At 47.3% G+C, this 13,433-nt stretch overlaps 1 protein-coding gene across 1 annotated transcript in view; it reads right to left on the bottom strand.

Moving 5' to 3' along the window:
* Positions 1 to 769: 769 nt before the first annotated feature.
* The window catches only part of tnfsf10l (TNF superfamily member 10, like), a 43,244-nt gene continuing 30,580 nt past the window's right edge, over positions 770 to 13,433 (bottom strand). Inside the window, exons 3-7 of the mRNA XM_062384400.1 lie at positions 6,624 to 6,660; positions 6,392 to 6,499; positions 3,822 to 3,988; positions 3,598 to 3,708; positions 770 to 3,513 (exon numbers count right to left, since the gene is read on the bottom strand). Coding sequence (XP_062240384.1) covers positions 3,328 to 3,513; positions 3,598 to 3,708; positions 3,822 to 3,988; positions 6,392 to 6,499; positions 6,624 to 6,660 — 609 coding nt within the window. The 3' untranslated portion in view covers positions 770 to 3,327. The remainder of the gene's footprint in view (positions 3,514 to 3,597; positions 3,709 to 3,821; positions 3,989 to 6,391; positions 6,500 to 6,623; positions 6,661 to 13,433) is intronic.

Consider the following 13,433-nt stretch of genomic DNA (forward strand, 5'->3'; position numbering starts at 1 on the left):
CTTGACTCATTTATTCACAAAGTTTCATCCCTCAGAGCTTTTTCCAGCTGTGTGTGTTTGTTCTGTTAGATCTCAAAACTGTCTCCAGGAATTAAATCCTGAATTCTATCTGTTGTTTTCCATTAGCTCTTCACGCTGCTTCACATTTTTTTTGATCATAAAACAAAGGACGACTTGTTTATTTGTCTTCAAAGGACGAAAGGAAGCGCGACGGCAACGAGAGACGAGCTCACGCAGCTCGCTGATGGAAACCAGTGAGACGCCAGATACCAATTCAGGTTTCACTTCCTGTGAATTAACTTTCAATCCTGACAGAAGTGCTGCCAGCCGTCAGGAAGTAACCGTCCAATCCCTGGAGATGTTCACCTCGCTCCTGTGCCGGGAGGTCAAAGGTCAGGGGTCAGCTGCAGCTTCGGCACAGTGAGAACTGAAGCTGGAGGTCAGAGGACGTGAAGAAGAAAGTGTTCCAAAACTAAACTTCATTAGCATCAAAACTTTTAACAATTAATCATGATGTTTCATTTTATTTTCATGTCATCAAACAACTCATTGAAACCAAACTTATCAAAAGCTTCCTAGAACTACCTAGTGACAGAAACCATCTTAGAGAACATATTATTTGTATTGTGTTTTTCAAATCTGGCTTCATGTCCTATACCGTAACCAGCCACCAGGGGTCCATAAGGACGATGAGGCGTCACGGCCTCCATCTTTAAACTAAGTCATGCTTCCTCTACGAGCTGGATCATGAAACCACACACACACGAGAAAAGTTCAGATATTTGTTTATTTTCTTTGCAACAATGTGCTACACATATTCACAGCTACACAACTGTCCAGTTCAAACACTGCTCATACACATTCATTGCAGAGTTTTCCCGCTGGTCCGGGGTTCACGCTGCTGGACCTGTTTCAACAAACCCTTTGTTTGGGTTGGAGTGCAAAGGAAAAGAAAAAGGCCCGTCGGAGTGTTGATCTGGAAAATACAGAGATTAAGAGCCGGGTTCACGGTGGAGCCGGGCTGGAAGGAGGCCCGGCAGAACCACGAGCCGGTGGACCCACCCAGCGACTCACACTAACAGAAAGCAGCTAAGACAGCAATCAAATGCAAAATGAAAATTTGTCCTCGTTGAGCATAAAAAACAAGCTTTGTGTGTTTTGACAACAAGCGGTGAAACGTGAGCGCGGCAGGTGGAACGTGGAGGATCGGCTCAGCCGGGACGTCACCTGATTAAAAACCAATTCACCCCCAAGTGAAGGTTCCGTACACAAACAATGAAAGGTGTGTGCGTGGATTAGTTTGACTCGGAGATGTCCGTGTGAACCGAGCCCTTTGAACAAACATGTACTGAAAGTGCACACACACACACAGACACACAGACACACACACACAGACACACACACACACTCCCTGCACGCCTCCTACCGATCACCCTCGACCATCACGTGGCACAGGGGGTTTGTTTGTTCGTCTCCCCACACAGGACACGACACCGGCTGATGGACGTTGTGTGATCCGATGTGTGTTATCTGCTTTGTGCGTGCACACATGTGCGCTCGAGTGTGTGTGTCAGAGGAGGATAAAGAAAGAGGCGTGTGCCGGCGGCGCTGTGGTTTATGTCCACAGATAAACTTCTCCGTCTGCGTTCACCTGACAAACCGAGCGACTTGATGCTCCATGTTTGCAGCACATGTGTGTGTGTGTGTGTGTGTGGGGGGGGCAGACACCTGCAGGTCCTGGGTCAGCAGCTGTTTGAAACCTGACCACGAGTGTAACTAACTTCTAAAGTTCACAGTGGTCACACGGTGGTGAGTTGGATGTTGAGGCACTTGAGGAGCTGGTGGTTGAAAGTTTAAGGCTCGATCCCGTGGTCGCCTCATTCTGCTCAAACAGCCGGGCTGGGCCAGTAGGTGGCGCTGAAGTCTACTTCAATGATCAGCTGAAGACCTTTGGAGAGTGTTTGTTGTTTTAGTGTCTTAAGAAAGTTTTTATTGTTTTGCAAAATATCCAAATCGCTCTGCTCCATTTCCCCAGAGTTATTTTCAATGACGTCTCACCGGCTTTACGATTTCTGTTGACACAACGTGAGCTCCAGGTCTAAAGAGAAACCCCCCCCACTCTCAGTGTTTGTGCGACGAAGCTATGAGCGTTTAATCTCACCTTCCTCACACCTTTGTTTGTGTTTCCGTTGCGTAACTGATCCTCAAAATGACGCAAAGTGCAGCTTCACAGGTTCGACAGGAAAGACGACATCGATCACAAACATTCTTTCTGTGGAACGAAAGAGGAGAGAGAGAGAGCACGAGGCGAAGTGAGCGAGCGAGAGAGGACTGCAACAACACCGACTGGCCAGGCTGCATACCTCTCTCTCTCTCTCTCTCTCTTTCTATCTCTCTCATCTTCCTCTCCCGGGCTCATTCTCCCCCTCTTCCTCCTCCTTGTTTCCCTTTCTGCTTTCCTTGCAGAACCCCCCCCCCCCCCCTCACAGTTCAAAGAGGCAGCGTGACTTCCTCTCATCCTTTTTAAGAAATCCACAGTTCTAGTGTTGCGCGTTGAAAAATCCTCTGAAAGCTCCCGAGTGGTTCTTTTCTTAAGTCCCGTCAAAGTTCATCAGAATCATTTTTAAAAAAAGAAAATCACCTCAGTTCATTCACGTATGTACAGTCCTCTCATGGCACGCTGCAAAAGCTATATCCCACATTTTATTCTGCTTTGGTTTGATCGTTTGATTTTCTCCTGCTCCAGGCTTTCCTCCCGTCTTTGATGCGGGGGGTGGGGGGGGGGGGGGGGGGGTGTACATTCTTCGGTCTGCAATCCAAATCTCAGGGTTCGATTGCTTCCTGCGATAAAGGCGGTTGATGCATCGATCGGGGTTTGTGTGTTAATTTGCGATACAGGCAGCGGTGTGTGTGTGTGTGTGGGGGGGGGGGGGGGGTCAATTGTTATGGCCGATTGTCAACAAATGCAGAATTGGATGTTTGTCGCTTTTTGGACACACACAGGGAAACTGCCCTCCTGAAAAATCCACAATGAATCGATGTGTTTATGTATTTCTTGCTCTCGGCCGGTGGGTCTCTCTCTTCACAGAGTTATGAAGACAAATCAACTATTTCTATATTTCCCGTGTTGCCCCCTCCTCCTCTTCATCAAACACCAATCCTTCCGTCCTTCATCGGATCTGTTGATGCAGACATCGTAGATCCAAGATCCACGCAACTTGTGTCTTTTATTTCCAATCAGCGGATTACTCAAACGGCCTCCAGCTCATTGTCTCCAGCCCTCGTTTATCCATCCGTCCTCTCTTCTGCTCGTTCCCTCGCTTCCTCTCAGAGGTCCAGGCGGAAGGCGCCGAAGTAGCTGGAGGAGTCGTCGGCGTTGACCATCGTGGGCGAGGAGACGGACACGAAGAGCTCGTCCCCGGCCCGCAGCTCGAACAGCCCCCCCTGGTAGACGGAGTGCAGGGCGTACTCGGCGTCCGGAGCCCAGCACTTGGTCCCGACCCCCTTCAGCAGCTGGAGAGGAGAGGAGACGGAGGTTAGAACCTTTCTGACAGGTCTCCACTCAGCGCTAGATGTGAGTGAAGGGTGACTCTCTACCTGGATGGGGCTCGGGTAGGACGTCTTCTTGTAGACGCACTGCACCAGCTGGTGGCTGACGCTGCGCTGGTCCCCGTCCCCGGCTGCTGGGGACGGGTAACGGAAATACACCTGGAGAGGGGGGGGCAGGAAGGACAATGATGAAACGCCCAAGAGAGTAAATCAGATTAAAAACAGAATAATATGACTTCAAACAGCTCCCTGTAAAGTCAGTGAGTTGTCACCTGTGAGTAAAGGTAGTACCGCCCATCCTGAGGCACTCGCAGCTTCCCATTGGTCAGGGTCATGTTGTGCAGGTGAGCGCCGAAGCTCTGATTGGCCCAGGAGCGGACGACGTGGCGACAGGACTGGTGGAGCCCGGCCGTGGGGATCTGTAACGGAGGGAACCCCGCTGCCGGAGAAGAGGAAAAAAAAACATTGATGAGAAACAATCAAAGAAACAAGAATTACCGCCCGGTGCAGATCACATAGAGAGGCTTTCAGAGCCATATGTGACCTTTGACCTTTCCCCACTGAAATCAGTCGATCAGAACGTCCAAGGGAACATTGGTCCCAAATTTGAAGATGTTTCTTCAAGGCGATCTTGAGTTATCGTGTTCACAACAGCAGCATGGATGGAAAACCTCAAAACATATTTCCTGGTGTCGCTGGAGAGCAGTTAAAATAAACCTGGACTTATTCTTCACCAGTTTATATATTTATCTAAAAGTAAGTAGATAAACGAGTGCGTCGTCCACACGGCTCCTAAAAACTCCGATAAAAAGTTAGCAGATGCTCGTAATATGAAGCCTTAAAATCAAACCACACTGCAGACAAACTTTTCCAGTGATAAAGAAGTTGAGTGACCCGGGAGCAGTTTCCCTGGTTTTCAGAAGTGAGCAATGAAACGCATCGTTCGCCCCAATTTCAACAAAACTCCAGAAACGTGTTGAAGAATCTTCGATCTCCGTCGTAACCGTCACCGTAAACGTGCCGAGCGTTTGATCCCCGCGGCGGCTGGGTCCTCGTGAGGAACACAAAGATTTAACACGGGGGGGGGGGGGGGGGCGGTATATGGCCGTTATGTTTGCACATGTCGGTCATAACCTCTGAAACGACGTCTTTATTGAATGTGTCATGACAGCAGTTTGTTGAACCATGTGTGATAGGAGCTGTGGAGAGTGGGTTGTGTTTTTTATCAGGTCTGTCCCAGTGTCTCCTCCACAAACCACAGATGAACACTGGTTGGACTGGTTGATAATGGGAGGCGGAGTTTTCTCCTACAGTTATATAATAAAAATATAAATAACTTTAATGTTGTGGTTAAATCAAGAGTTTCAAACTCTTAACGTCCGAATCCACAAAGTTTGAAGCTGGTGAAAGTTCATCCTTCATTTTGTTTACTCGTAATTTAAGTTTATTACATAATTTATATAGAATCAGAACTTTTATTCTTTATTATATCAACTCTTGATAACTGGTCATATTTATATAACTCTAGTTAACATTAGTGTGTTTGTTGTGTGTCTGTTTTCCTCTTGTCGCTCGTGCGTGTTTGTGTATTGTGTAGGAGCAAAACATCAAACACAGGTGCAGCTACACAATTTAAAAGTGGCTCTCTAATAGCTGTGGCCGTGCAGTAATTGCTTGAATTATTGTGTTTATACAATTTTTGTGTGATTGTGTGTGTGTGACAAGCTATTGTTTGCGTATGATGATGACTCAATAGAAAAGAAACTTCAAAAGATTCCACGCTTGAGTTTCCTCTCGCTTTTACTTCCTTCTGAGAAACCCAGGCTGAATGTGTGAACCTCACCCTCACACACAAACACACACACACAAACACACACACACACACACACACACACACACACACATTGTCAATTAAATGGGAATAACATCAGGCAGCCTTTGCCAGATTCTCAGCGCCTTGTCGCTTGCATGCCAGCTCTCAAATGAAATTATACGGTCTGGATATCGCACCCACACAAACACAGACACACACACACACACACACACCCACGCATGAAAAACACAATGCAGAGCTTTACAACTTTTACAACACACATGCCCTCAATTATTCTTATCTGCGATGCCGGCCCAATAAATGTCTGTGTCACTGAGTCGGTCTGTGTCCACTTCACGAGAGGCTCCAGCTCATGAGGGGGGGGGGGATATCTAAGAGCAACAATCGAGGCCGAGGCACAAAGAAGCCGAATCCTTCAGAGTAACACAAAACCATTTGTATTTGACATAGAGGTGGAGTTTACGAGGGACGAGTGGCTGTGATGGAGAAAGAGAGAGAGAGTCTGATCCCTGAGACGTAAAGGTCACGACCCTCAGCCGGCCCTCACACTCATCACTGAGGGATTCACTCGCCTCAGTTAAGTTATGTTCCCGCAGCCTGAGTTCATATCATCTCATATCACAAAGATAAAAAGATAACTGAGGCCATTAAGACATCTCTTTAAGGGATTTCTTCCTCCTGGTGCGTGAGGTCCTCACCGAGACCTTCTGTACGTTCTCCTGTGGCGGTGTTTGAGTTTCTCTGCCAAGAACAACATCTCCTCTAGCCACGTGACAGGAAGTGAAACCATTTGATGGGTTGCTCTTCTGGTCAGGCCCCGCCCCTCCACACGCCCCCCCACACCCTTTTACGGGAAATCGGTTGTGTAGTTTACGCGTAAACACAACTGATCGAAACAAAACCTCCTTGATTGTTCTTATCGCACTGATGTTTGCTCAAGTGTTCTTGCTTCTGATTAGAATCACACACACACACACACACACACACACACACACACACGTGTCTCACCTTGGGAGCTGGTGTCCCTGAGGGTCAAGTGGGCCGACGGCCTCTGGGCCACCGAGGTCATGAACTTTGTCCCCGAGTTGTTGAAGGTGCGAGGCATCGTTCTCGCCTCTGAGGGAGAGAGGAGGAGCCAGAGTGTCAGAGACAGGGGTTCAGATGAGTGTGTGTTGTTGTTGTTTTGTGTGTGTGTGTGTGTGTGTGTGTGTGTGTGTGTGTGTGTGTGTGTGATGCTCACCTATGAAGGTTTGTTTGGAGATGATGTTCTCCGTCACCTGAGAGAAAACGTGAAAAAACACAGAGGTCAACCAAAAACGAGAAGAAACAAACTCAACAACATTATAATTAACATCAAACGCAGGAAGTACACTTGTGTTGTGTACTTGTGTTGTGTACTTGTGCTGTGTACTTGTGTATTGTACGTGTACCTGCTAACTAGCATTGTTAGCGCACCACTGTGTTATTGTTGTACATATGTTGACATTTTAAAGTCGGGAGGTCACACACCACCGCTCACCGCTGCCTCCTCCCATTATCACCGAGACAAGATCTGAACACCGGGCGATACGACTTCAACGCAGTGTGAGGGTAACACAACACGGTACAAAGACACCCCCCCTCTGTTTCCTTTCCCCCCCCCCGCTCCTCTGTGTCATCCCTCGCTCCCAGCCAGTGGCCTCTTAAATGTCGGCCAGATGTAGACACGGAAATACACCACATACTGTACTCTGTACTCACACACACACACACACACACACACACTCTCTCTCACTCTGTCACTCTCTCGCTCCTTGTTTTTGTCTTTCTCACTTTGTAAATCCAGCGTCGGTCTTCTTCTACCTCCACATCTATCTTTGCTCTCTTGTCTGTTTCTCCACGATCCCTTAATCCTTGTCTCTACCTTCACAAATCTCTCTCTCTCTCTCTTTCTCTCTTTCTCTCTCTCTCTCTCTGGTCACTTGTTTGTTTGGTTTGTGTAGACACTGGTTGTGTAATGTTCTGTCTCAAACTGTAGAGGTGACCTTCAGTGAATGAGCCGTGGCGAGTGACCGACCTGCTCTCCTGTTTATTCAAAGTTCAGTGAAGCTCAGAACCTGAACTGGACCTGAACACTGTCTGCTTATTAAAGTGTGTTGATCTTGAATGTAACACACTTCACTTCCTCTGGCTCTTAACAACACACACGTCGAGTGTGAAGTGGAGGAGATGAACGCTTCTCGAGACACACAAACCACATGCAGACATTTATCTCTTCATCCTCATTGTCCCCTTTGTAACCGAAAGTAGTTCCAGGTTTAATCACCTGTGGTTTGCCTTAAGTGCCCTGAAGCAAGGCACCGAGCCCCCCCCCCGTGATATAAATCCCTCGCATACATTTTTTTTGGAACTGCTACCAAATCCTGAATGATTAATTCCACCACAGTTTTTAAACGTGATCCAGATCCGGCCGTGGTGTTGTTGTTGGCGTCGAGCCGGCTTCTCGAGCCGAACACTCAATTCAACTTACAAATTGGACGTGATGGCTCTGGGGTTTTGCTGCGTGTGCGTGTCTGTGTGTGTGTGTGTGTGTGTGAGTGGGGGCCCCTCCATCACTTTGAGTGGATCCTATATTCCCTCTACGGGGGGGAGGGGGGGAACTAACAGCTCCATAAGTTAAAGTCTGGAGCCCGGGCCCCGCTCGTCTCTCGGCTGGCGTGGCGTGCCTCTGTCGGCCTCGCGTTCCTCGAGTCCTCCAACCCCCCCCCCCCCCCCCCCCCCCGCTCAACCACACACTTGAGGAAAGAGAGAGAGTAAATTGCCAGCTGCCCTGCATGTGGCTGCATTTGAACCAGAATTTAAAAAAGGGGGATTTGGTCGGATGCAGGGATCCAGTGTGTCCCGGCCTCGTGTCGCTGTGACTCAGCAGCAGCTTGTTTCACGTCCATGACGCCTGGGAGCTCACATGGGAAAGGATTGGATGACTACAGAGTGAAATCAGCTGGAGAGGCTGCATGCATTAAACTAAACGTTCCACTCAGCGGTGGAAGCTCGGGCCGGAGCCCTGAGACGTCTGAGCAGCTGTGTGTTTAAGACTCGACAGGACTCCACCGACATGTCGGCTCGAACTACGTCTTCTGTGTTTTCTCACTCACTGTTTGCATCTGGTTTGTGTTTGGAGCTCGGTGAACGCAGAGTCGTTAGCTCCTGATGCACGTGGGGCTAAAGGTCTCCGAGCTGACGGCAGGGACACTAAATTAAAAAGGCCATGACTGGGACTGTGGATGTGGCCGGGGCGACGCGGCTCTGAGAAAGTGTTTCCTGGATCAGACTTCCAGGAGAATGTGAAACCGCTCGGCACAATGGAGCTGCTGAGTCGGGTCCTTGAGTTTCTCCCCACACGGAGCAGGAGAACAAACTGCTCCTGATATCATCAGCTTCAGAGACAAAGAGGGAGAAACAGGCCGTGACTCAGAAACACACCTATGGCCTTTACAGTCTCCTCGGATTGTTCACCAAGATTACATCTGGAAGTTGTTACCAAGCTTAAAATACATCATATTCAAGTTTTAAAGGATTTAGTTTACTGACAATAAGCTTTTCATTAATCAAAAAGTAACGACCTCATTCCATTTATCAGCCACGGCTCATTTGTAGAGAATATAAAAAATATCGTCCGGTAAAAAGTTATAAAAAGGAAATGATTCCATAGTTTTGATTATAAATGAGAAGAAAACACAACAACAATCATATATATAGAACTTGGAATAAGAATAAAGTTGTTTTTAGGTCATATTTAAACATAATTCTGCTTTTCTTGCATCGTAAACTTAGTGATCATTGTAATTTCTATTTTTTTCCATTCATATTCATTTCCAACTCAAAGCAGAGGTCGGTAGCGCTGACTTCACGTTCACAGCTCCCGGCTAACGAGCTGGTCTTAACGAACGTGTCAAAGCTCCGCCTCCTCTCTACCTTTTCATTTCTCACTCGTCCGTGTTTTTATAACTCGGCCTCGGAGTCGTGTTAAGTTTACGAGTCTGTTGTTGGATGCATGTTACACGTCTCAACGCTAATGACTCTAGATCTGAATTACTGTGGTTTTTCTAACAAAGATCATGCCATGACTCCCTCAACCCATTTCTGTGCCTTTGTCCGACTTGAAGAGTTCCATCCTCCGTTTAATACGAAGACTCAAAGTGGTTTTAAGGCTTTAGACTCATAACTTTGCCCTTTGAAGATCTTCACTGACTACAGTGAGCACTCTGCAGCATTTGGCTCCAGAAAGGGGGACGGGGGAGATTTAGTGAACCCGTCTTCATTCCAGTCGGCCGCCGCCCCCGGGCTCGTCCAGATGTCCACAACCTGCTTCCTCGAGAGCCGGGACATGTAGGTTCTCTCAAGTGAGTCCGACGTCTCAATCCCAAATGTCCACGACATCCTGAACCATAACTTTCTCCTCCGCTGCTCGTGAACAGATTCCTGGAAAGATACCTTCACTCGGTCCTAATTCAAAATAAGCCCTGCTATTACGCTCACCTATTATGTATGATTCCACCTCAAAGAGCGGAACCCTGGAGAGGTCATAGTTGGGACTGCACGGCATGCAGGCCCCGGGGCCCCTAGATGACCCCTGATAACATTAAACACAAGCATCTGGATTGATCGTGGAGACGTGGCCCTCTCTGACCCCAGTAAATCTGTCCAATTAAGCTAAATATGGCGCAAGATTCATTTCTGTCTCGTAGACTCGGGGGGGCTAATAACGTCCAGTGGGTGCAGTGACCTCAAGTGCTCACTCAGGCTCCACCCCCCTCGCTCTCCTCTATATATAGTAACCTCTGCTTTAACGGGCCCTGGACGACATTCCAAACTCTAGGCTTCCACACGGCAGCTCACAAGCCAATGAGTGACATCACAGTGGATTGACCCTGGGACAGAACAGCCAATTACAGAGACTTTAGGGTTCCGGGCAAGCGACCTGGAAGCCCCCCCGACCTCCAGCCTGACCCGCTCTGAGACAAAGACGTCCGTACAACACTGTGACTGTGAACTGAAACCTTCTAAGTTCCTGAAATGAAACCGTGATGGGAAACAGATCCTTACCTCTTAACGTGCCATAAACCAACTGTGCTCGGTGAAGCTCTGCAATTATAATTTTTTTTTAAAAGCAATAAATACTGTAAACCCTCTAATCATATCCTCCTGCTCCGCGTGGAGCAAAGGCTTCTGGGCTTTGTCTCGGCCGATAGGAAGCTAGTTGTGTTTGTTAATGAGGCCGCTCACGTGCTGGTTCACCATCGAAGAGGGAACTCTTGTTTCCTGGAAGTCAGCTCGTAGCCGCTGCCAGCTCGACCTTGTGTGTGAACGTAGACTAGACTGATACCAGGGCACCTTTTAGCTGTGTGTGTCTGTGTTTGTGTGTGTGTACGGGCCTCAGGGCAGTGTGTAACACCACTTTCCAGCTGCAATAACATCAACACATCGAGCGCTTCTCTCTTCTTGGAGCAACAAGCGGAGACAGAAATAGCCCGATGCTCATGTCACAGAGTGTCTGGCCAAAAAGACCCGAAAAAAGAGAGAGTGCAGAAAGAGAGGCAGAGGGAACGAAATGAGAGATTACTGTACAAGTGGAGGAAGCAGGGAGAAGGGGATGAACCGAGTAAATCTGTAAAACATTCCTCCTCCTGCCGCTCCTGTGAAAGTCCACGAGCCTCAGGTTTCAGCCGGGGCCACTCCCCAAAGTACCAAAGTCCCAGTTGTGGTGATTTGCCTTTAAAAGGTGAAGTCCAGCAACTTTGTGATTAGGGAAACGTGAAGATTAAGAAAGAATCTTCAAGATGAAAAAAGCACCAGACGCTGGGAAACCTGAGGTTTAGGAAATGTGTCTCTCATCCAACCTGCTTCTCGTCCACAGGTGTCAAATAAGGTCCACATCACGGCCAATCACAAGCGGAAAGAAAAATTCAAATTCTGACCAATCGAATCATCAGAGCATTTACACAATCTCCATTTATCTTGAGGGGCAACTTGATTATTTGTACTGAGTTTAAAACTTGTATTAATCCCAATTTAACATAGGTGGCTTCTTCGTTCTCATTGTGTGTGTGTGTGTGTGTGTGTGTGTGTGTGTGTGTGCCCACTTTGCACATAGAGGTGGTTTCAGGGTCATGTGGTCCAGTAACACCAAAGCAAACATGTGCACAAAGCTGGAGAAACTGAAAACTAATCTGCCTCTTACCACCGGGTCAAAGATTAATGATTAACTCAGACTTTGATTCGAGGTTTAGTGTTCAGTGTTCATCAAGGAAAAGTCAAAACCATTAAACTCAACACACGAGTGAGAAGCTCACTGTGGAGCTGCAGGACAAGGCTCCAGGACACATCCACTGGGGACCACGAATATCTGTATTAACTTGTAATCCATCCTAAAGTTGTCAAAACATTTCACTCAAGTGTGAAACATATCGTTGTGCCACAGATAAAGTCTCTAGAAAAAAGACCCTTTGGGGACCATGAATATTTATAGGAAGTGCAGCATAATTCCCCAGGATGCATCCTCTGGGGACCCTGCATATATATGTATAGAATGTAATCCATCCGTAAGTCATCAAAACATTTCAATCGAATTAGTGAGATCCTGCTACAGAATAGGTCTCTGGGATACATCCTCTGGGGACCACGATTATGTGTATTTAAGTTGTAGGAGAGCCAAGATCTGCTGAGATATTAAATCAGATCCGACAAAAAACAGAGAGTCAACGAGACTGCGGTGCCAAAAATCAGAAGTCTGTCATGCAGGAGAAGAAACTGGCAGGAACCCGGGGGAGGGGGAGATGACGGACAATTATGGGAAACAGGAGAAGAAGAGGTAGAAAAAAAAGAGAAGAAGAAGAAGAGTGGAGCCGAACAGGACTGAGTGACTGACGGAGGGGGAGATGGAGAGGGAACGAGGGACAAGTATGCACATGAAGGAGTGTTTCTCCGGCAGATTAGCAGTAGCTGCAACCCAATACTTTAATACGCTGCTCGACCTCAACAGGCCTGGACTCGCTGTGTGTGTGTCCCTCTGTGCGTGTGTGTGTGTGTGTGTCAGCAGTGTGTGGTTCTTTGAGCTACGACAACAAACTCCTATCAACCCTAATCTGGTCTAAGAGGCTGCTCATTCCTCGCTGGACATGTGTGTGTGTGTGTGTGTGTCGTCCAGTGTGCAGATGTGATTTCCAGGAAGTGCACCTCAGTAGAACCTGGTGGTCAAACACCATATTTTCGTGGCTAATGGCTGATTTTCCTCTTAAAGGCGACTCGGTGAGTGATCAGCTCCTCAGACGCTGTGAAGGGCAGATTCGGGTGCAGATTTGAGGGAGAAGGAATGTAAACAAAGTGGTTTTTGTATTATTAGCTTTGCTGCTGAGGCTCAGAACAGAGATTTCTATCAGTGGAGGAAACAGGCTCCACGCTGATATCAGCACATGTTCGATTCCTGCAGTTTGAAGGGTGTTTTCGCGTATTTGGCCCGAATACCTGTACGTCAACAATCTGTCAACTCCTACGATGACTCGCTCTCCCTCTTCGCAACCCCCCCCCCCCCCCCCCCATCCCCCCATTGATGCCTGTCAACTTAAGCTCCGTGGAAAAGTTGACCTCAGGTAATTCCCGGTGCACATGTCTGCACTAATAACGTCTTTTTATGTTTTTAAAATTCTGGATAATCTCCTCTGTGCTTAAAGTCAAATGTCAGTATTAATCTAGAGTCTCTAGAGAAGGAACTGATTCTCTTCATCATCGTTATTTCTGCATGAATCAATGAATTATGTCTTTAAAGTGACAGAAAACACTGAAACGTTTCCCAGAACCTCTCAAAGTCCAAAACCTCAAAATATTCCATTGGAAATTATTGAAACATTGAATTTGAGAAGCTGGAACTAGAGTGCACTACTAATTAATAACTGAAACAATGATTTTTAAATGTAACTATTGTTTAACCATTGTTTTACTTTGCAGAACTTTAACAAACAGAAGAGGAAAGAAAAACCGAAATCATGTGTCACTTCACTAAACGCACAAAATC

This window comes from Platichthys flesus, chromosome 24 (assembly GCF_949316205.1).
Source record: "Platichthys flesus chromosome 24, fPlaFle2.1, whole genome shotgun sequence".
NCBI lineage: Eukaryota > Metazoa > Chordata > Actinopteri > Pleuronectiformes > Pleuronectidae > Platichthys > Platichthys flesus.